Source organism: Porites lutea, chromosome 4, assembly GCF_958299795.1.
Source record: "Porites lutea chromosome 4, jaPorLute2.1, whole genome shotgun sequence".
Taxonomy (NCBI): Eukaryota; Metazoa; Cnidaria; class Anthozoa; order Scleractinia; family Poritidae; genus Porites; species Porites lutea.
The window spans coordinates 31,804,008-31,826,386 of NC_133204.1; the positions used below are offsets into that span (position 1 = coordinate 31,804,008).

The 22,379-nt window shown below is 39.3% G+C and overlaps 3 protein-coding genes across 4 annotated transcripts in view; 2 read left to right on the forward strand and 1 right to left on the reverse strand.

The window, feature by feature from the left end:
• The window catches only part of LOC140933305 (sideroflexin-2-like), a 13,537-nt gene extending 12,943 nt beyond the window's left edge, over nt 1–594 (forward strand). Inside the window, exon 11 of the mRNA XM_073382838.1 lies at nt 1–594. This exon is cut by the window's left edge and continues 2,241 nt beyond it. The gene's annotated coding sequence lies outside the window, so the exon portion shown is untranslated.
• A 3-nt stretch (nt 595–597) lies between these two features.
• Nucleotides 598–6,236, reverse strand: LOC140933306 (BCL2/adenovirus E1B 19 kDa protein-interacting protein 3-like). Of its 2 annotated transcripts, none has more exons than XM_073382840.1 (7): nt 6,077–6,236; nt 5,823–5,955; nt 5,634–5,697; nt 4,013–4,092; nt 3,238–3,321; nt 2,768–2,845; nt 598–2,022 (listed from the first exon to the last, which is right to left on the reverse strand). In XM_073382840.1, exons 1-7 carry the CDS (start codon nt 6,126–6,128, stop codon nt 1,983–1,985), a joined length of 531 nt encoding a protein of 176 aa, XP_073238941.1. In that variant the 5' UTR covers nt 6,129–6,236; the 3' UTR covers nt 598–1,982. The 2 variants fall into 2 exon arrangements, with proteins under 2 accessions (XP_073238941.1, XP_073238940.1); XM_073382839.1 differs by having other exon boundaries at nt 2,768–2,848.
• A 3,865-nt stretch (nt 6,237–10,101) lies between these two features.
• Nucleotides 10,102–22,379, forward strand: part of LOC140934536 (uncharacterized) — a 77,002-nt gene continuing 64,724 nt past the window's right edge. The window contains 3 exon segments of the mRNA XM_073384143.1: nt 10,102–10,812; nt 16,646–16,852; nt 21,468–21,587. Of these exon segments, the coding sequence (XP_073240244.1) occupies nt 10,102–10,812; nt 16,646–16,852; nt 21,468–21,587 (1,038 nt within the window).

Sequence of the window (22,379 nt, forward strand, 5' to 3'; positions counted from 1 at the left end):
AATGGAATTAGGGCAATGTTGTTATGGTAAAAAGTATTGTGAGTTTACATACATGTACCTTAATTATCATCACAGAAAATTGTTATTATTGGTAGTAGTAGCAGTAGTAGAAGTTTTTATTAGGTGTTAGTAATAGTATGTCCACTGCACAAATCTAAAGATCAATAGAACAAAAAATTTAATTGATTGATATTTTAACAAGACTTTGGTATATTTTTTGATGGAATTCTCTAAATAATTCAGCACTAGTCATTAATCTAGTTCCTCAATTCCTTAACCACTGTTATTTACAGCTTGAATAAAAGAGGTTTTTTAGCTTGAGAAGACAAAATTGTTTCCATTATGATCATGTGGAGATCTTCAAAAACTAATAATCCTTTTAGCTTAGGAAATAAGCTAAAAAATCACACAAGTGCTATGTAATAAAATTTAATGACACACAATCGACCACTTTCATAAACATACATGGATTTTATATTAAGTACAATCTGAAAACTGCAGCACAGCAACTATATTACATTAACCTAGCAAGAAAAGAAACACATTTTCTAGTATTATAATAGTTTTTACAGAAGCTTTGATTTTGATCTTTAATAAAATATTATTATTATTATTGCAGTACCTATAATTGTATTAACACCTTGTTTTTAAAATCCATTTTGGGCCCTCTATATATTAAGTGAAGAATCCACTCACACTGTAGTTACTAACTTTTAGTAATTTTAACAAATAAAAGTAAAATATCAGAAATGTCAGTGCATAATGTTCTTAAAGTTTATGACTAATTAGAGACATATTGATCTTGAAAACCATTTAGCATCACTAAAACGTAACGTGAGAGAGTAACTGCTTCTCTAGCATTTTTTAGCTCTCCCAACAGACGGCCTTATCTGCTTACAGTACATGTATTCTTGGTTTATCAAGGCCATAATGTTCCAAGTTTTTTTGCAGTACCATGAGTCAGTTGCATGAATATCTCGATGTTGGATGCAACCCAAGATGTTCCTGAGTCGTTATTTTTTTTATTAGCAAGGGCTCCGGGCTTTACAAAGGGAAGCTAAAGGAAGGGATATCAGGCGTGTGACTGAAAAACGCGCGTGAGCCAGGCAAATGTTTGATATTCATTAACATATTAGTGTAGGGTAGGCTCATCAATCTCTGCCATCTTCCGGGTCTGGTCTTTGATCCTTACCGAAGAGACTATTTCAGGAGGATAAGCGTGGGCTAAAATTTTCCTGAACAGCAGCTGGTAATTGAGCGTGCAGTGTACGGCATCTTTAACCCATATGGACTGCTGTAACCTTTCCTGATATATATTTTAAACAAACATTAAATTAATTTTCAAAAACATTATATTAAATAACTTAATACCCTTTTGTCAATGAACCACCCAGAAAATAATGAGATTAAAGGTTTGACAGCTTTGAAACTCGGGCCAAAAAGAAAAACTAAGACATAACCCACAAACTTAGTTGATGAGTACTTCAGACACACAACATACCCAAGAGGTACAAGTTATTTCACTCTGCAAGATCAGATCATTGCAGTTATTTGTACTCATGCATGTACAGCCTCCTTTCTATTGGAGAAGACCATTAATAAAATTATTGACTTAATTCCTGGAGAGCAGGGTTTTATTAAAATTTAAGTGAAATTAAGTTTAAAATGTTAATGTGAAAACAAACAAAGAAAAAATTAGCTAATGCAGTGTAGGTGAAGAAATATAATTTAGGAGACCATTTTTTAATTTTTGGATGTTTACTCTAAATAATGTTATTGTGAGCCCCTTTAAATTATTAAAAACTCAATAATTATATAATATGTCTTGAAAATATACACTTCAGCTTGTTTGTTGAGCTAGTTGATTACATTGTATGTAAAACACATGCAATCCAATTTAAAAGCAGTTTTCAATTTAGCAGCTCAGCAGATGAGGGAACTTTTTTGTCCACAGCCTTTCATTTGGTATTTTGTTACTGTCATCATAGATCAACTTGAACCATGCGCCGTCCAACGTAAACTCTGCGAAACAAATAATGAAACAAATTGTGGTCATTAATTAAGTGGTGACCAGTATACATACACAGTGTAGATGTACAGGGAATCAGGAGATTTATGCCTGGTTCAATATGCTAATTAAACTTTTACAAGTGTAATTTACAAGTGTAGCTATTGTTTTAGACCAAGTAGGCATATAATTAGTATGTGTAATCAAATGGTGACGAGTGAAATTAGGGAATAATTTCACGAGTATACCATTTGATTACCTATTAATATCATGGGTGACGAAGTACGTTAGCAATCTTGGATCTTTGACATGTTTATCCTGGATCGTATCGATCGAGAACTCCACTCTCTCAAATGTTTAGACCTTAAATTTGGCTTATAAAGTTGAGAATTTTTCAAACTTTTTCGGCAAAATACCTGTTAGAATCCTTCTTGATGTTCTCTTGTGTGTTCAGGTTTTGTAAAGCGTATTTTGTGCCCTGACATCTTCATTCACTGCATTTTAAAACTTTGTCACCATCTTGACACTGAGACGGACGGAAGGGTTGCCATGGCAATTTGGTAATTTCACATGTGAAATTACAAATTAATGCTGAAATTTGGCCCCAAAATTAAGGAGTAATTCGTCACCTACGATATTATAAGTTATACAAAGAGAGCTACAAAAATACCACTTGTGGGCTATCAACAAATCTGCCAGACAATTACCGCCTTAACGGTGCTTCGACCAGAACAGAAAATGAAGTTACACATAACTTACCCAATTCCAAAGGCAATGAGATGTGATACCACAAGAGCAGGTACAACAATGTAGAAATTGATGTTCATTAGCTCAGTGCTGCTACAAAAAAATTAATAGGTACATAACACAAATAAATAAATCACAGCTTGTTTTTTTCTCATGCTGCACATAATAATTATATTACAATAATTAGCACAGGTAATACCATGATTTGTAGTCATATTTGGCATAAATACCACGAGTGATATTCCGAAATTGTTATATGAAATTTGAGACAATTTTGAAATATCACGGCTGGTATTTTTGCCAAATATCACGTACAAATCATGCTATTATTTGTTTATACTACAACCCACAAAGGTTTGTAATTTTCACATGTAGGTATTTCAAGTTAAGCCGAAAAACCACTGCTCTAAGCCAATCAATTTGCAGAAATTTCTCATGTAGTGTTATATTGCAACACTTAGTTTTGTAAAAATTACTGGTACCTTTTCATAACCTTTGTGCCTCTGATGCTGAGAGGGGTGCCACGCGGTTTGGATTTTTTTCTTGGATGTTGCATCTTCCACTCCCTATTTAGTTTTCAATAATAACAATCATTCCTCAAAGCCATATGATGAAATAAATGCAGTCATTATAACTAATAAAACTTTACTATGAACTTTAATTTCATTGTCAGGGCTCAGTCATTACTTCTTGAAGCAGCTGTAGCAACTGAAGATTCACCCATAACATCTCACCAAAAAAAAAAAAATAGTAGTGTGGACATCTTTAACTTTCCACTTTATAACTTTTCCACTCATAATATCGTATGAGCTCAGCTGTTACAGGTGTTACGGGTTACTTAAAGACATCTCTGACTTAAATATTATTGGGAGACAGTAATATTTTATTATTTTAATATAAAGTAATAATAATATACTGACTTCCAATTAAAATACAATAAAATTATTAAAAGCAATAAATTAACACTGAGGCATATAATCTTACAGTATTTCTCAGGTTGCTTTCCATCCATCAGAATTCGCTAGCCGGACCAGTCCATTAGCAAATGAAATCGGCTTTTTCCCAGCGTTTTTGCTGAAAAACCATGCATCCACTTTGTGCATACTATTAAGGATTTGACTGATCTAGCTAGATAGTTTTGATTAAAAGTGAAATTCCCATTATGGCAGGAATAGACTGGCCAATCAGTTCTGGTAAATGGAAAATGCCCTTAGTATCTCAACTGATGCACAATGAGATGCAATGTAAAGTTCTTACTTTTGAGGTTGAACCTCAATTCGACTGGACCACTCCCAGATCCAATCAGTGTTTTGTTCCTGAGGAAGAACTTGATCAGCCTGGAATATATATAAAAAATGATATTGCAAGGATAAAAAATGCTAGGAATTGGAAGGTGTTGAAAGATTTTACTACACATTTGGGAGCATCTTTGCATGACAAATCAAATAGCATATTGCGCTGTTAGGAGAGTAAGACCAGTTACATGCCTCAGTGGCCAGGTCAATGTTCATGCACCTGTAGAGGGTATAACAAAGTAATGGTTCTAATACCCTCTCTGCCTTGAAAGGGGAACATTCCATGCCAGGTAGTCATTGAAGGTGAAGGAACAGTTCCTCAAAAGATGGTTATTTTTATCGCAAGGGTTAAGCTAAATTTTAAGCAAATGATCTTGTTTTAAACTTGCCAAACAGGCACGGAGCTGAAATAAAAATATTGATGATCCTCAACTCCAAGATCCAGTTGAGCACCACACAATATTAAAAGTGTTAATGCATAGTAAAGTAAATACAATCTCACATTCACCATTTTCACATAGGCCATAATGCATCTTGTTTACTCTGCAAAATTTTGCATAACCATTGTTCTTACAGTTATCCCCAGAGAAATCAGACATTAATGGTTATACAATTTTTTTTTCGTTTTTTTTTTTTGGGGGGGGGGGGAGGGTAAACAAGGTGTTATAGCCTGATGTATGTGAAAATGGTGAATAAATTAAAAGTGTTATTCCTGGATCAGCTAATCAGGCTTTCAGAAACCCGTCTGGGGTCTTCAATTTTTATCACACCTAACACTTGGTCATGGGGACAGTTGGGTATTTTTTTTGTGCTCTTACTGTTCAGTAAAAGGGTCAAGGTTCAATAACCTTAAGAGAACTGCTTTATCCAAAACTGGGTCATAACTTAAAAGAGTGACCTAACAAAGGGCCTTTGAAGAAAAAAAATGTCATAATTCACCACTGAATCATTTTATTGACTTTTAAACAAAGCAGACCCAATATTTACAGCAAGCACATGAACAAAATATGACATGCAAGTTCTTTACTGCCAATTATGATATGGCAGGGCTGTAAAACATATTTCTAAAGGTTTGGTCCAACTGCTCCGGATTCCATGTAACAATTTCAGCTAAGCTGGGGTGACTGACGAACCTGGTTTTTGATGTACTGTACCCCGGCCCACACGGCGACCCTCCGCCAATCCCGTTTCTATCCCATGCAATGAAATTTAAAAACCTTAAAAAAAAATCTCAGTTCAATCAATCGAAATCCGAATACACAACTCCAAGATAATTTACGAGAGATCATATCAGAAGGCCTTTGAGTGCCATTCAAGTAACGTGTAATATTTTCGTGCATACTTTTTATAGGCCGACAATGCAGAGGATCATTACACACGCAACTAATATCCCCTCTTTCCATACATTTATATTGCTGTCAAAGATGGCTTTAATCCATTAATCACAGAACAATTTTAGTGAGGACTTTAAGTAAATAAATTGGTCTTTTATACGGCAAAGCGTTTTCAAATATAAGCTTAAGCCTAAGCTTACATCGCGCGACATGAAAAATCTAGTATGCGACAAACAAAGGCTTACTCACTGTTCTTAGAAGTCCTTGTGCACATTCTTCGCCTCGCGGTGAACCAAATGGACTTTTCTCACCGCTTTTAATGAAAAAGAGAAACGTTAGTCATATCGTTATTAACAAAAGTATTCTTTAAATCAACATCCGCTTAGAAATACAATCAACAGTTTTCAAACCACATCCCAGCGCTTTGTAATCAGTTACCTTGATCCTTGCTTCGATTGCTCCTCGACAGCTTCGGCAAGTAGATCTTCCACAGCACCGTCCTCGGAAATCACTGGAGAATGTTGAGCTCCATTGCCGTTTCTAAACGAACCGTCTAATTTCACCCACGACCCTGTACGAAAGAAGAAAAGACAGCGGACATGAGCGAGAGTTAAGCTGCTAATATTATTTAACGAAGCGATAACAAAAGACAAAATCTCCTCGAAAGCGCGGTTTAGAATGTTTACACTCGCCATTTAAAGACTCAGTGGAGCTGTGACTTCCTCCATTTACTGTGTTAGACATCACTGCTCTGGAATAAACGGCAAAACCTTTTTTAAAATGGAAAAAAAGGACAGCAACACCTACAGTTTCTCTTCGTCGTCAATGAAAATTTTCCTTTTACGCTCTTCTTTGGACCTTGTTTACATACATTGTGTAGCCAATCAGAAATACAGATGTTATCACGTGCAATAGCTCGCAACGGAAGTCGGAAGTCGCAAGATTTGGAAGTTCTATCGAATAATCTACCGTCCACCCACGGTCAGGCCCGTCGGGGAGCGGGGGGAGGGGGGGGGATTGGTACTCCCTTATTGGACCTGTCGCTGAACAATGCTTGGTTTTAGCGCACCTCTACCCAAACTTCACTTGCGCCCAGTGGGGCGGGGTAGTCTGGATTTCTAATGATGGGAATGATCGAAGGATTTTTTGGGGTTTGAAATTTTCGACTCCGGAATTTTTTGGGGTAGGAAAGTTTGGCATTTATTTTGTTTGGTGGCTTGGTGTAAGTAAGGGTTTTTAAAAACAATCAAATGATTCGTGGTAGTGCCCGCCTATCCCAGCCGAGCAGTTCTGCGAATAAAGTACAACCAAACTTTAATGCCCTCTGGAAATTTTTAATCCTCGAAAATTCGGCATAGGATTTTTTTGGGGCAACCTCGTCCCCATTGCGCTTTTCCCTGGCTTTGGAGGTGAGGCGGGAAAAGGAAAAGGCCTTTCCCTCCTCACCTCCAAAGCCAGGGAAAAGCGCCCTGGGGACGAGGTTGTTTTGGGGGGTAACTTTTGGTCCAGGAATTTTTGTGGGTTTGTTGGAAAAACCCTAGTTCTTTGCGGGGGGGGGGGGGGGGGGGGGGTTAATTTTTGCTCCTGTTTCGTTCATCCCCGCCACTTGAAATACGGACTACCCCTCTGGGACTTGAGCGCCCTTGGAGGGGGAACCGCAGGTTATGGGTCTCCTGGTAACCGTTTAAACGCTAACATGTTACAGATTTTGGCGGCTTAGTGATAAATGAGAGAAACAGAGAGGATAGAGTGGACAACCAGACAATCGGTACTAATGCAAGCTTAACTTATTTTAAGATTAGTAGAGTTGAGACTTTTCCGTATTCATATAGTCCCTCCTTTTGACTTTTTTCACATTAGATTTTTGATCTTTTTCACTTAAAATTTGTTCCTAAATATTAAATATGATGCAATTTTTATATACATTGTGTGTATTTTAGTAAATTTACTAAGCGCAATTGGTTTATTAGTAGAAATTGCGCCATAGAAATAATGATGATGATGATGACGATGATTACATAATGCATGAAATGTTACTGAGTATCGGGTCACAGCCTGTGGCCTAGGATACTTATCCGTACCCCTGGTACCGTCATTCAATCCTCAATATAATCTAGTGTCCAGGACTTCGCAGAATCCTTCCTGACCGCAGCAAGTTAGGTTATTCGTTGTAAAAACTGTCTCAGCCGCATTTCAAATCCTTTCTCGGTCCTTTCGAAACTGTTCCCAGTGCACCAACTACTATTGGAATGACTTGAAATGAACGACAGTTCCAAATTGGTTTGATCTCGTATGAGTCATGTCACAGTAATTATCGATCTTCCCTCTTTGACTCTTTCCTTGCTTACTATCTGGTGTCGAATGGGACGGCAACATCAAATATAATGCACCGGATTCGTATCCTCCTTATTAATATCGGGCTTGTTGTGTTCAATGTGATGGTCTGTTTGGATCTTAAAATCATAATCCGATAACAGTTTGTACTTCTCAGAATCACAGACTGGATCAGGTTTCTTGTAAAACCAGTTTGCTGTCCTTTCAAAGTCACATTTCTCGCTAAGATCCCAACGGATAACCTGGGCGGTCTTATCGTGCCCGTCTCCATGACTTATATTGTGTTTCTGTGCAAGTGCAATGCATTCTGCTTCTAGAGGGCTCACCTCTACTCTTTCTCCACACATTCTGCATGCCGGACATCAGTTTTGAATCGATTTTCAATTAGCTTCTTTACACTGTTTGCTCGCAAAGCCTGGTCAGCTGCCTGGTCTTGTGCGGCCCGATGAGAAATATAATGCTTCACTTTCCTTTTGAGCTTCCCCTCTCTTAAGCCATTCCGTCCCACGACTTCGAGTCCTTAATTTCCTTGGTACTTCTGATAAACTGTCACAGGGGTTTTTCGCGGTACTTTCGGGTATGATGTTTTAGGTTTCTCTATTCCCTTAAAAACAACAACAACAGCAACAAATTTTATTAATAAACAGATAATATTACAGAAGCATTCCCCACGGCTAGTAAGGCTATTTGAGGCGGGACAATTCGTGCAAAACTGATATGAAATTAAGACTAAGGCTAGCTAAGGAAAATTTACAGGAGAGGAACGCGCGTGCTCAAGAGATTAAGGCCTGGTTCTACGTGATTTGCGATTTTTATGCAAATTTTCCAAAAACTATTGTTAAAGACATCCTCCTTGAAAAACAGGTGGTAAAGTAAACTAACCTTAACAAAAACTTGAAAAAAAAATCCAAATTACCTCGTCACGTGATCGACCACGCCCTCTTCTGTTCATAAATTTCAATTAACGATGCCCACCACTTCCTAAACGTGTAACTCCAGTTTCTCTGTATCAAAACTTTGACCCTACAAAGTGTCTACGAAATCAGCCTGGAATGGTTGGAATCTTTACAATTTGTAGGTGCAATTGGTGTTCATTGACTAGTGCCAGTCCTCCTCTGAATAAAATTTTCGTTAGGAGAAAGACGTTAAATGACTTCGTTTCATTCCACCCGTTTTTACAAGACGACTATCAGTAGCCACTGTTTGGACCTACAAAAGGAAAACGGTTTGCTTTCTACGTAGTCGGCATTTCGACCCAAAGGATTTCTCGATAAAACAGGGCGTGGCTGGTCACGTGATGCAGTTATAAACAATTTTTAAAATGAAAGTTGAAGATTTCGTAGTTATCATTAGCCTTAATTTATTAGACCTGGGATATCTTTAAAAAAACTTTACATTAGACCACCCCCCTTTAAAATTCTGAGGAATTTGTAAAGAACCAGGCCTTAATCTACTTGAGTGCGTGATCTGCCCTCAGACTTAAAATCTGAAGAAAAAGAGAGTATACCTATGTCTATCAGCTGTAAACTTTGTCATGTTTTTGGTTTGCATAAAAAAAAAATGCAACCATGTAAAACTCCTCAGTGCAGCTCTAACCTGCCATTAGGCATTCTTTTCTGAGGAAGGGGTGGTGAGAACGACGGGCAAAGAAAAAAAGAAACTTTTTCTTTTTCTCTCGGCTCCAAAAGAACCCAAATTGAAAAAGGAAGAAGGACCCCCTGAAGTACGCCTGATAGCAGGTTAATACAGCTCCTGTTGCGCATCTAGTTTAGGAGTCCCACCTACCCCTTCCCCTAAGCTAACATTACTGTTAACACTTACTTCTCACTTAGGGCAAAATTATGGCGTAGGGGAGGGGTAGGTGGGCAGTTTCCCAGAAACCTAAATTGATCCGATTTTTCAAGCCCTAATGTTATTGGGACAAGTCTATAACTGAACCATATAGCCCTCTACGGTTCTCTGTCCGGTTGGACCATGTACATTGCATAAATTAGCCTCAGAAGCGTGACAGAAATAATTTTCGATAAATTATGCATGTATATTACCTGTACAGTGCAGTCCATGTGAATGTGCTGTGTGGAAGCTAAAACCATAACATATTCCTAATTTTTACAACCGAAAAGAATTAACTTTAAATAGGCATCAATTCAGATTGGAGAAAATTTAGGAGGACTGATGGAATTTGTCACATGACATTTCTTTTAAGGGAAGATGTCGTGGTTGCATGTAGGTCTTATGTTTACGCGTTGTTATGAAGATGGGCACGAGGCGTGAACTAAGACCTCAAGAATGCGTGGCAATTTCAAGTATGGATGAGTGATTAACGTATATAAGACGAGTGTAAATAAAGCATTCCAAGAAACCAAGCTTCGGTAAGTTAAAAATGAGCAGGAGTTAGTCATGGAAAAATCTTGCACCAGAAGGCGAGAAAGTGGTTGATCTAAGGCGAGCAAGTTCACAACCACTATACACAGCACAGACCACAGCAAATGAGTCAAATCTTCCAGTGTTAAATGCGTCAACAAAATCAACCATGGAGGATATGAGAAGAAGAATTGTTCAACTAAACAAGGAGTTAGAAAAAGAGAGAATAAACTCCAAGAACTTGCAAAGAGACAAGGTGTTTGAGATCAGACAAGTTCGCGACGAAGAGCAGAGGAAAGCCGCCGCTATGCAAGCAGATTTGAAATCGAAACTGATGAAAGAAAAGATGAATGAACTCACGTCATTGAGGGAGCAATTGCATAAAGAGAAAGAAAAAGACATTATTCAAATTATAAGGCAAAAGGACGAAGCCTTCAAGACGGCCCAGCAGGCATGGACGAAGGAAAAAGAAGAGATGAGATCGAAGCTTCGAAGCGAGCTTCGGAACGAATCCCGTGAGGACACTAAACGGGAATTTGAAAAGGAACGCGGGAGATTAGAACAAGACATTGCAGACTTACAGCGGCAGAAAAGGGAGCTGGAAGAAACGCTTAAACTTGTTCAAGATGCTGATAAAAGAAAAATAGATGATTTCCGTAGAATTCACCATGAGCATGAAGCAGAACTGGAGAAATTTAAAAGAAATTCATGGCAAGAAAGCAGGCAACAGGTAAGCCAAAGCTTAATTGAACCTTAATAAACTTTTCAAAGCACAAATTAAGATTCAATGTGTCTAATATATATGAGCATAATTTGTGTTTAATTTTTCTAATCTCAATGTGAGATACAAATGATAAAGCTCCAGTTACAGTTATTTCCTTCGATTCAGCGGAACAATACAAGCTGCACTTGAGTTTTAAAACACTTTATAATAGGTTTGTTTGTAGCTGTACGTTTCTGATCTTCAAGTTAATTTTATCTGTTCCTCGAAAATGTCCAGACAGACGTTTTCTGTCCATAAATCTTTAAAAGATCCATCATAAAATTTAATATAAACTTTTAAAAATCTTCTAACAGTGCAATTCATAAAACTACTCTTCGAAATGTACAATACATTCATTATGGGTCAATTAATACTTTTCATTTTCTTTGTTTTTGTTCAATATCACTGAGGTCGGGAAGAATGTCTCATCTCTATCTCTACTACCCACAGTTTCCCATTTTTGATTACACTATACATGAAGGGTACATGTACTCATGTTATCTTTTTGTGTAAAGATTGTGTTTCCCACTTTTGGTTACTGTGCATAATGGGTGATCTATTTATCTTTTTGTGTAAATATTGTGTTTTAAGTGCACATGCAAGGCTGTCAAAGTTCAAGTTCAAAACTTTTGATTTTTTTGGCAGATCAGCTTCATTACATTTTATTCAACATTTGTTTCCTATTATAAACACAACCTGTACATCTTAATAAAAAAATGTTGAATAAAATGTAATGAAGTTTATGGTATCTTTGGACCTGTTTGTATGTAGGAAGGGTGTCCAAGCTAAGCGTGCTCTTGTTCAGTTAAATATAATGAAAATAAAAATAATACATGTAATAATGATAACGCTTTATTAGCATTCCCTGAAAAACTGGGAAGACCGGGACAACTGGGACAACCAGGACAACTGGACTAACCAGGAAAACCGGGGCAACTGGCAAGACCGCAACGACCAGAACAACCTGGACAACTTGGGAAGATTGCAGGTTGTCCCAGTTGTCTCAGTTGTCCTTGTTGTCCCGGTTGTCCCAGTTGTCGCGGTTGTCATGGTCTTCCCAGCTGTCCTGGTTGTCTCGGTTGTCCCAGTCATCCCAGTTGTCCTAGTTAACAGCTGGGATATCTGGGACAACTGGTGCAGATTGCAAGTTGTCGTGGTTGTCGCTGTCGTCCCTGTTGTCCTGGTTGCCCTGGTTGTCTCGGGTGTCCAGATTGTCCTGGTTGTCCTAATGTTCCAGAGTATTCTGGTCTTCCCAGTTGTCGCGGTTGTTATGGTTGTCCTGGTCTTCTTAGTTGTTTCGGTGTTCCTGGTTGTCCTGGTTTTCCCTTTCACCCCAGTTACACGGGTTGTCCCAATTCACCTTCTGAGCGTCAGATTTCACGTTTAGTTTCATGTGACTTTTGATGACCTTTGTTATAAACAAACCCTGAAAGTTCGGATAGCGTTCTCTCCCCACATACTGTACTTGCATGAATTACGAGTTGCTATTTCAAGTTCGCATTAACTTACATATTTTCTTTCCCTTCAGTGATTTGAAAATTGAATAGTTTAAGGTTCAAAATGTCAAAGCAGAAGATCAGGAGTGACTTTAACCGCCTCGAGTGTAGTAAAACAGAAAAAATATTCGCCGTAACATGAAGTTTGAACAGGCAATTGTAGAAATCTTTGAAATCTCCTGTCCAGTTGAAAGAATGGTTTTGCCGGATGGATCTAAACCTGGAAAAAATGAAAGTTATGATGCAGACACACTTAGACGTGTATAATGTTAGTGTAGTGTGCTTACATTTTCTTATGCTCACCTTGCCTGAAGTACACTGCCTCCGTTTAATTTGTTTCCACACGATTAAATAGAAACCCAGCACAGGGACCTGCAGTTTTTGCAACAGATATGTGATCAGCCTCTTGATTCAACTTAGCAATTACTGCTAGTAAATAATCAACATAACTGTCATCGAGTGTAGAGTCCATGTCTGCCATAATATACAATTGAATTAATATAATGTCAAACAACCAAAATGGTCTTAATACCGAAAATGGAATGGAAATCAAAAGCATGTGATCATGAATTTTGAAATGTGAATTATGTATGCATTATGAAATTTTCCTACATCATTGGTTTTATCTCTTTCGAAGTTTGGACAATGTTAAAACCATTTCAGCTGTTGAGGCAGGAATTTCCACTACAAGTACTCCTCGCTCCTGAAGTTCTGTCTTGGTTGTCCTTGTTGTCCCGGTCGTCCCAGTCGTCGCTGTTGTCCCAGTTACCTTGGTTGTCCTTACAAATGGCATCAAACTACTCTCTTCTCGCAAGCCGCACTGAGCATTGTAATAGACCTTTTTACCCTCTGCTACTACCTAATGGAATGACATTAGTTTTGACATGTTGTTATTTTCCTTTTACAATGTGCCTAGTTATGATTTTGTTATTGATAGATTTAATGCAATTTTCCACACTCGTTTACATTTAGACACTTGTGTGCTTAACTATTGTCTTTTTAAAATAGGTTGTAGAGAAAGCCCAGTTTGTTTTTAGTGGTTTGCGCCACAAGACAGTTAAGCACTTTTTTTTTGAATGCCCACTTTATTCTGCCCCTCGAACTGACCTGCTCTCCTCTGCTGCTCGCGTATTTGCTGACAGGTGGTCTTCTATGTCTAAAGCACAAATTGTATCAGTTTTTCTGTTTGGATCACCCTTATTGTCTCCAGAGTAAAATATTGATTTATTTTCTTATGTCCAGTCTTTGATATCCTAATCAATGAGATTTTATAAAAGTACCTAAATATGTATTTTCCACCTGTTAGCATTCCTTAAATATCCTTGTTGTTTAGCTGCAGCTTTGACTAACAACTATTTAATGTTATTTTGAAGTGAGCCCTCTTGATGAGTTTCTTTTACTCCTAGGGCAAAGTTTGTAAATGAAATAATTATGTTTAAATAAATAAGTTGACAGCTGGGATATCTGGGACAACTGGGACAAATGTTGCCAAATTGCAGGTTTCTCAGTTGTCGCGGTTATTTCCTTCGTCATGGTCTTCTCTGTTGTCCCGGTTTTCCTGGTCATCCCTAGTTGTCCCAGGTGTCCGGATCTTCCCAGTTGTTTCGGTTTCTCGGTTGTCCTGGTCATCCCTTTTCTCCCAGTTGTCCCAGTTGTCCCGGTGGTCTCTGTTGTCCTGGTTGTCCAGGTCATCTTCGTTGCCCAGGTTGGTCTGTTCATTGTGGTTGTCCTGGTTGTCCCAGTTGTCCCTCTCTTCCCAGTTGTCACGGTTGTCCTGATCTTCCCAGTTGTCTTGGTTGTCCCTGTCATCCCAGTTGTCCCGGTTGTGGTGGTCTTCCTTTTGTCCGGTTGTCCATGTTGTTAGGGTTGTTCGGGTTGTCCTGTTCATGACCCAGTTGTCCCAGTTGTCCCTCTCTTTCCAGCTGTTCTGGTTGTCGAGGTCTTCCCAGTTGTTTTGGTTGTCTCAGTTGTCCCTGTTGCCCGGGTTGCTCGGTTGTCGCGGTCTTCCTAGTTTTTCTCAGTTGTCCAGGTCATCCATGTTGTCACAGTTGTCCTGGCTGTCCCAATTGTCCCAGTTGTCCTGGTCTACAGTGTTGTCTCGGTTGTCTGGGTCGTCCCTGTTGTCCCAGTTGTCTAGGTTGTTGCGGTCTTCCTAGTTTTTCTCGGCTGTCGAGGTCATCCATGTTGTCACGGTTTTCCTTCTCTTCCCAGTCATCCTGCTGGTTGTCGTGGTCTTCCCATTTGTCTCGGTGTTGGTTATCCCTGTCGTCTCTGTTCTCCCAGTTGTCACAGTTGTCTCTGTTGTCCCTGTTGCCCCTGTTGCCCCTGTTGTCCTGGTTGACAGCCAGGATATCCGGGACAACTGGTACAGATTGCAGGTTGGCCCGGTTTTCGCTGTTGTCCGAGTCTTCACAATTGTCCCAGTTGCTCAGGTTGTTCTGGTTGTCCCAGTCATCGCTGTTGCCCAGGTTGTCCGGGTCTTCCTAGTTTTCCTTGGTGTCCCTGTTGTCCCGTTTGTCCTGGTTGTCCCTGTTGTCCCAGTTGTCCCTGTTTTCCTTGATTGTGTCTATCACCCCAGTTATGCCTGTTGTTGTCCCAGTTGACAGCTGAGATATCTGGGCAACTGGGATAACTAGTGCACTTTGCAGGTTGTCCCGTTTGTCCCGGTTATCCTGGTTTTATCGGTTTTCTTGGTTGTCCTAGTTGTCCTGGTTGTCCCGGTTGACTTTCGTGATATCTGGGACTTCTGGGACAACTGGTGAAGATTGCTGCTTATCTTTGTTGTCCTGGTCATCCTAGTTGTCCCAGTTGTTGCGGTTGTCGCTTTTGTCCTGGTTGTCACTATTGTCCGGTCTTCCCTGTTATCCTTGTCCCTCTTGTCCTTGTTTTCTCTGTTGTCCCTGTTCTTTGTTGTCCTGGGTTGTCCTTGTTGTCCCTGTTGTCTTTTTTGTCACTGTTGTCCCTGTTGTTGACAGCCATGATATCTGGTGCAGATTGAAGGTTTTCCTGGTTGTCCCTGTTGTCCTGGGTTGTCCCTGTTGTCCCTGTTGTCCCTGTTACACTTGTGGTCCTGGTTGTCCCTGTTGTTGTTGTCCCAGTTGTTCTTGTTGTCCCGGTCATCACCCGTGTCCCTGTTGCCCTGGTTGTCCCGGTCTTCCCAGTTTTCCCAGTTGACCTGGTTCTCCTGGTTGTGCACATTGTCCCGGTTGTCTTGATTGTTTAGGTTGTCCCGGTTGACAGGCAGATATCCGGGACAAATGGGACAACTGGTGTAGATTAGAGGTTGTCCTGGTCATCTCTGTTGTCCTGGTTGTCCTGGTCTTCCCAGTTGTCAGGTTGTCCTGGTTGTCCTGGTCTCCCTAGTTTTTCTTGGTTTTCTCAGTTGTCCTGGTCATCCCGGTCGTCCAAGTTGTCCCGGTTGTTCCAGTCTTCCCAGTTGCCTTAGTTGTACTAGTCGTCCCTGTTTTTCTGGTTGTTGCAGATGTTTCAGTTATTCCGGTCTCCCCTGTTGTCCCTGTTTTCCCTGTCGCCTTTTTTGTCCTGGTTGACAGCCAGAGTATCTGGGAGAATTGGTGCAGATTGAAGGTTGTCCCAGTTGTCTAAGTTGTCTTTGTTGTCCCTGTTGTTCCGGTTCTCCCATTTGTCTTGGTTGTCCTGGTTGTCCCTGTTGCCCCAATTGTCCCGGGTGTCCCAATTGCCCTGGTTGTCCAGATTTTCCCAGTTTTCGACATATTCCAGGTTGTCCTGGTCTTCCCAGATGTCCCAGTTGTCCTATGGTTCTCAGTTTTCCCGGTTTTCCCTGTTGTTCCCGTTGCCCTAGTTGTGCCAGTTGTCCCTCTTTTCAGCCGGGATATCCGGAACAGCTGGGACAACCATTGCAGATTGCAGGTTGTGCAGATTGCAGGTTGTCCCAGTTGTTTCGGTTGGCTCTGTTGTCCTGGTTGTCCCAATTGCCCGGTTGTCACGGTCATCCCTGTTGTCTCTGTCTTCCCAATTGTCCTGTTCCCAGTTGACCTTGTTGCCGGGTTTTTTTTAGGTGTCCAGTTTTCCCAGTTCCTGTTTGTCCCGGTCGTCGAGGTGATTTTGTTTGTTGCAGTTGTCCCAGCCTTCCTAGTTGTCTCAGTTTTCTCGGTTGTCCCTGTTTTCTCTGTTGTCCCGGTTGTACTGGTTGTCCCTGTAGTCTTGGTTGTCCCTGTTATCTGAGCTGTCCTGATTGTCCTCGCTGTCTCGGTTTTTTCAGTTGTCCCTGTTGTAGCACTTGTGCCATAGTACTCAATAAACCTCTTCTGTTAATTTTGTTGCAGATGGCTGAAATTCGCCAGTTACTCAACATAATTGAACAACTCGAAAAAAAGCTTGGTTGGGAGGCTGGGCATTCGATGAGGCTGAGACTAGAGAAGGACAACTTGTATGACATGCTGAAAAAATCCAACACATATGATGCTTGGGATAGGATGATGTCTTCAACCATTAGAGATGAACAAGGGCGAGCTACTCCACCCGCAACTCCTGTAAGTTAAAAAGCTACGTGTAACAACTCCGAAAAATTGTCCATACCCATCCTTTGGGGGAATAAACTTAAACTGGAATTTTCAGCCGGGGGAAGGAGGATCAATTTAAATTAAATACCCTCCATGGGAGACTTATTGGTATTCTCAGGAACAAGGCATTTTCTGTGATTTTGATATGCTAGGGTTTTGGACCCACGAAGGGACTCCCATATAAAAGTTATGGGATGCTTGTCAGGAAATTAAAATTAAACCTTTAAGGGAGACATGTGGGTGCAGCGCAAGCTGGAGGCCATACTAAAACAGACATCTAAATAAGAGCTACTTTTTTCAGTAAGTTAAATGCTTAGTGGTTGTAGAAGTTCATTAGAACAAGACGCTGTGGGAGGGTAGATTTGGGCGTCGTTGTGCTACGCGTATGTAAAATTTTTTTATGTGGATAGGGCTGTGTGAGTAGCGCAGTAGCGTTGTATATCTTAGGGGTTGGTTGAGATGTGTAAAGTGGAAGGCGTGGAGTTATATTGAACGTGGATTGGTAAGATAATGGTTGTAGCTTTTTAATCAGTGAAACTAAATTTGTTATGAAGTAGCAAAAAATATTTTTTTGAAAGAAAACAAATTTTAAGCGTTGCAGTGAGGTAGTTGTGGGAGTGGTAATTTGGTTATGAAGGGATAGTGTAGTTACAGTCTGTTGAAATGAAGTGGTGGTTGTGAAAGATCTTATCATTAGCTGAAAACATACTTGTACTTATTTTAAATGGCTTTCTGTTTAGTATTGTTTTCGGCTATTTTTGATAATATTTGTATGGAGAGAACGTGGATAAGGGAAAGTGGATTTAATATGGAGAAGGGGGTATGAAGATGTTTGTGAATGCTGAAATTTTGGGTGTGTAGATTTTGCTTTGAAAAATCGGTGAGGTCAAAGGGAAGGGCGTAAATTCTGGCTATAAAACTAAGGGTCTCATTACATGAGCTGGGCTTGCTCTCTTTGCAGAGATGTCGGCACCTTAAATCAACGCAACAAAAATCGGCTTTGCGATTACATGACAACCGAGCCAGCCCGGTTAGCTGGCATCACAGTATTGTGGTGCTAGGAATCACGCTTGCTGGGAAGCCCCGCAAATCAGAACCAAGCGAGAAACGGGACAGGGTGTAACACACTACTCATGCGTATTGCTTCCAATCTCTATATAAAAATAGCGGCTTCGCAGGGCTTGCCCGGTCCATGTCATACCCGGATAAAAGTCGTTTCGGTAGAGCCAGCCAGCCCGGCTCATATAATCAGACTCTTCCTGTGAATGGTATTGTCACGCAGTTTGTACCTGAAAGCTTTGGAATTCACCGCTTTTCTGGTTCGTGTGTGAGAGAATACGACTTAATCTAGTTAACCCAAGGGTTTTAAAAATAACTGTCACATACGCAGTTTGCACGTGAAGATGTTGGACTTTGCCCCTCTGACGGTTCGAACGTGAAAAAAAAAAGATTTTGTTTACGATATTGTTTCGCTCAGGAGGATTTTAAGAAATCACCTCCTTTCCGAACATCTGCAAAGAAATTACGCATCATTCATAGTAAGATTAACAGGCTAACATCAATTAGTTCCCATAAAACTATCAAACTGCCGAAAAACTTTACATGTTGCTACTCATCGCATGTCATTCCCCTCACTGAAACAGTCCGTTATTATCTCATGCACGATCACGCAATTTTGCGTGACATCTTCTTTGGCGCTTGCCGTCAAAACCAATTATTTTTGAAAGATTTACCTTCAATTTTCTGAAAAATCACCCGGTTACTAGGTAAGATAAAAATACCGTAAGCTTAAGATTTACCAGCTTATCTTTTCTGAGCAAAAAAATCATCCTCTGATAGGACATGTGCTTACTGGCAATGAATAGTCTCAGACAATGACAAAGGGCAATGACCGGTACCTATGATCTGGAGGCGTTGCTTTAGCATGTTCATGGTTAAATGTTATTTCTTCATCCCCGCACTGTTGGGAATTGTGTTTTGGCTTTAACTCCTTGTTAAATCGGCTGAGAACATAGCAAAAAAAAATCAATTTCAAATGCACATTTTGTGGTTTTCCCTTCACGCCCGTGTCAAAATTTAGAAAACGTCCATGAAACCTTTAAAAATACAAAAATTCCCTTTTAAAAACGTACCTCTCCTTGACCATCGAGTGCAGAATGTACCTCAGGTTTCTTCAGAAACGTCGCTGCCTTGGTTGGTTCAAAACAAGCCAGCGCTCTGATCCGCTGTGCAGAAAACAAGGTTGAATACCTCGAAAGACAATTTCATAGCCAAAAGCTCTCGTTTGTCCACAAAAAGGTAGTCTCTCTCGCAGCCGTTTTTGGATGTCACGCAACGCTCCCAAAAAGAACGGCTGCTTTTGGGAGAGCGTTGCGTGACATCCGAAAAACGGCTGCGAGGAAGACTAGGAAAAAGGAAACTGAGCATTCTTCTGAACTTTCTCTTTACATTTGTGTCTTTTATCCGCGTATTTTCCATCTTAAAATGCAAAACTTTAGACCACCCCATGATGAACGTGCGCCAGCCATTTTGTTGATGGATGTCAGTCCCCTTATATGGTTGACCATTTGACTTTTGTAGGGGAAGGGGTATGGATGATTTAGTTTGGCTACGATTTTTTTTCCCAAACCTCTGGAGTTAAAATTTTTTTCCCTGACATATAACGGTGTAAAATTTTTTTTCAGCATTATATAGTGTCATGAGCGATATTTTTTTCAGTGCAGGATATTATTTTCCCAGCTATATCCTTGCAACAGGTTTCGCACGGGTCCTGGAAAACCTGGAAAGTCATGGAAATTTAAAATTTTAAAATCCAGGCCTGGAAAAACTGGAAAATATGCATTGGTCCTTGAAAGTCCTGGAAAATTAGACTTTTCCTAGGACAGTTAATCAGTTTCTTTTAATTTTCTTCGCTCACATTTTCAATTTTTTTGCGGGCAACAAATGAACGTGTAACATATTACCATACCTGTCGTTAATCCCAAACGTAACCTAACAGGTCAGAGTCTGGGCTCTAGGTACCCCTGCGGTTTTACGGGGCACCCCATGTTCGAAAATTCTGTTGTTCGTATCTGGATGAGAATGGTGCCGTTCTGTTTTAAGTCAAGTCAAAACGTTCTCAAAAGTATTGTTTCCGGCCCTTTGTGATTTTAAAAGCTGAATGAACAATGCCTGGGAAGTGTACTTTCAACAAAAATTGGACCTCTCACGTTGCGTACAAAGACTTCTAAAATCGACAGCGAAATAGACTGGAAGCTGCAGGAGTTGAAAGACACCTGACTAGATAGCAGTTCCAGCTTAGAGTGTGAACATCGTATACTTATTTGCTACTGTTATACTTTCCATTAACAAGTTGTGCCCCACTGACACATACCTTATTCACGTTAAATGGTTTAATTTTAAACATTAGTAGGTACTTACTGTGACATGAAGCTGCAGATTGTATTTTTTAAGAAACATTGGAGTTAAGTTCGTTGTTGCTGTCAGTGGACAGTTTTTCAGTTAGGATTTCTTTTAATTGAGCCTTACCAACATGATTTAGATACGAAAAGCAACAATGAAGGTAATTGCTGTTACTGGATTATATTTGCTCTTGCAGAAACGTAGCAAAAAGGCTACATAGTTTGTTGGTTTGTTTAGATTGTTTCAGTTTTCCTGGCTATTCCTGGTGCTGGATTTTTGTAAATATTGTCCTGGAAAGTCCTGGAAAAGTCCTGGAATTTTGATGGACCAGTGGTGTACGAACCCTGTTGCAAGCTTTTCCCCCTCGAAATCAGTCTCTAGGATATTTTTTTTCTGAAATCACCCATAAGCCCCTCAAAAGTCAAATGGTCGGCCCCTAAAATCCACCAAACATTTGCTCAGTTGTTGGGGAGAAATTCGTTACTACTTACCTGTTAAGTATGGAGATCCGCTATTAGAAATATTACTTGAAAATTCTTTTTTATAAGTAATAATTAGAGAAGTTACTCCAGAAGAATTCTGAAAGTAGTGAAAGAAAAAAAATAGTTATGGGAGTGAAATTTTTCATACAACTCTTTACTCATTCTTCTTGACGAAAAGAAACGTATAGCAATAACTGCTATATTTTACAATTTAGCTGCAACATCATACGGAAGTTACGAGTAGACTAGTAATGAGTGCATGCAATTAGCAATCCATTAAATTTGCTATTTCTACTTTCCCCTTCCCTGTTAACATAGATATTTATTTTGATAAACTTTTTGAATAAAACATTCCAGAGGTGAATAGTTTGTTCACAAGAAACCACAAGATATCAATATAAATGTCTCTTAATTTATGCAAACAAGGACTCGTGCCAAAGGGTTGAATTGTAATGTCTTAAAATACAGTTCACCTAAGAATGCAACAAACAAGAATGTATTCTAGTGGGAAGGCTTTATAACATGGTAGAAGTCAAATTATTATCTTTTTAAGCTTTTAAATTCGAGCTTTTTCAAATAGCTTGCTTAATAATTTCTGGTTTATTTTAAGAAATAATAATTTTAAACAAGTTTACTTGAATGTAAATTTTTTAACAGGATGCTATTCTGCAATGTTAGTAATATCTCATCTTCTTTTGTAGGATTCAAAATCAGCAAACCAAGAATTAAGGATTCTTCAGAGAAAGAATGTAGAGTTGAGTTCTTTGGTTCGAAAATTGGATGAAAAGAACCAGCAGTTAGCAACAAGAAATGCAGAATTGGTGTGTTTTATTTTATACCTGTCTATAATATTTGTCTAGTCATGTGTGAAGAACCTGCTCTCTAGAGCTGTGAGTGAAGAATAATTATTGAGGGAAAAGTTATGAATGAAGACATAGTATTTTGTCTTTTTTAAAATTTGTATAATAACGTTTATAAGTTTTTGTTTTAAGTGAATTCGATCTCTGCTGTACTATAAAGTGGCCTCATCTCGCCATTTTAAGAGTCAAAAATTTATTATTTAAAAGCAATTATCGTTTTATTATTGACAAAATAAAAACTTGTCTACTGCTAGTAATAAATCCACAGCACCTTTTCCTCTTTCACCAAAATATTTGTGGACTTTCTGTCAGTGATACTATTCAGAATTTTCAAACTCAGTCAATACTAGATAAGTTGTTTTCATTTATTTGCTATTTTATTTTTAGTGCCATAATTTCTGAGAATGGAATGCAGAGTTGTTAATAATATTGGCTGATTGTTATGGTATAATAGCAAGCTAGGTATCTGTTAGTTCCAGCTCTTACAGATGTATTATTTTGATCAAGGACGTCTTAAATGACTTTTTTATCATGCATGTACGGCATCCAATTAAGTGTTATTTGATCTAATTGAAATTTTCGCTTTAAAAGTTTTTGAAGTCATTGTGAAAATAAGCAAGGAGATCAGCTACATAATTGTTGAACACATAGTTACGTTGTTAAGGGCAGTAACCAATCTTCGCTGACTTTCGTCAAATGTTAGGCCAGTTTTTTCTAAATTAAAACAAAAATTTGTCAAAGTTTTAGCCCAAT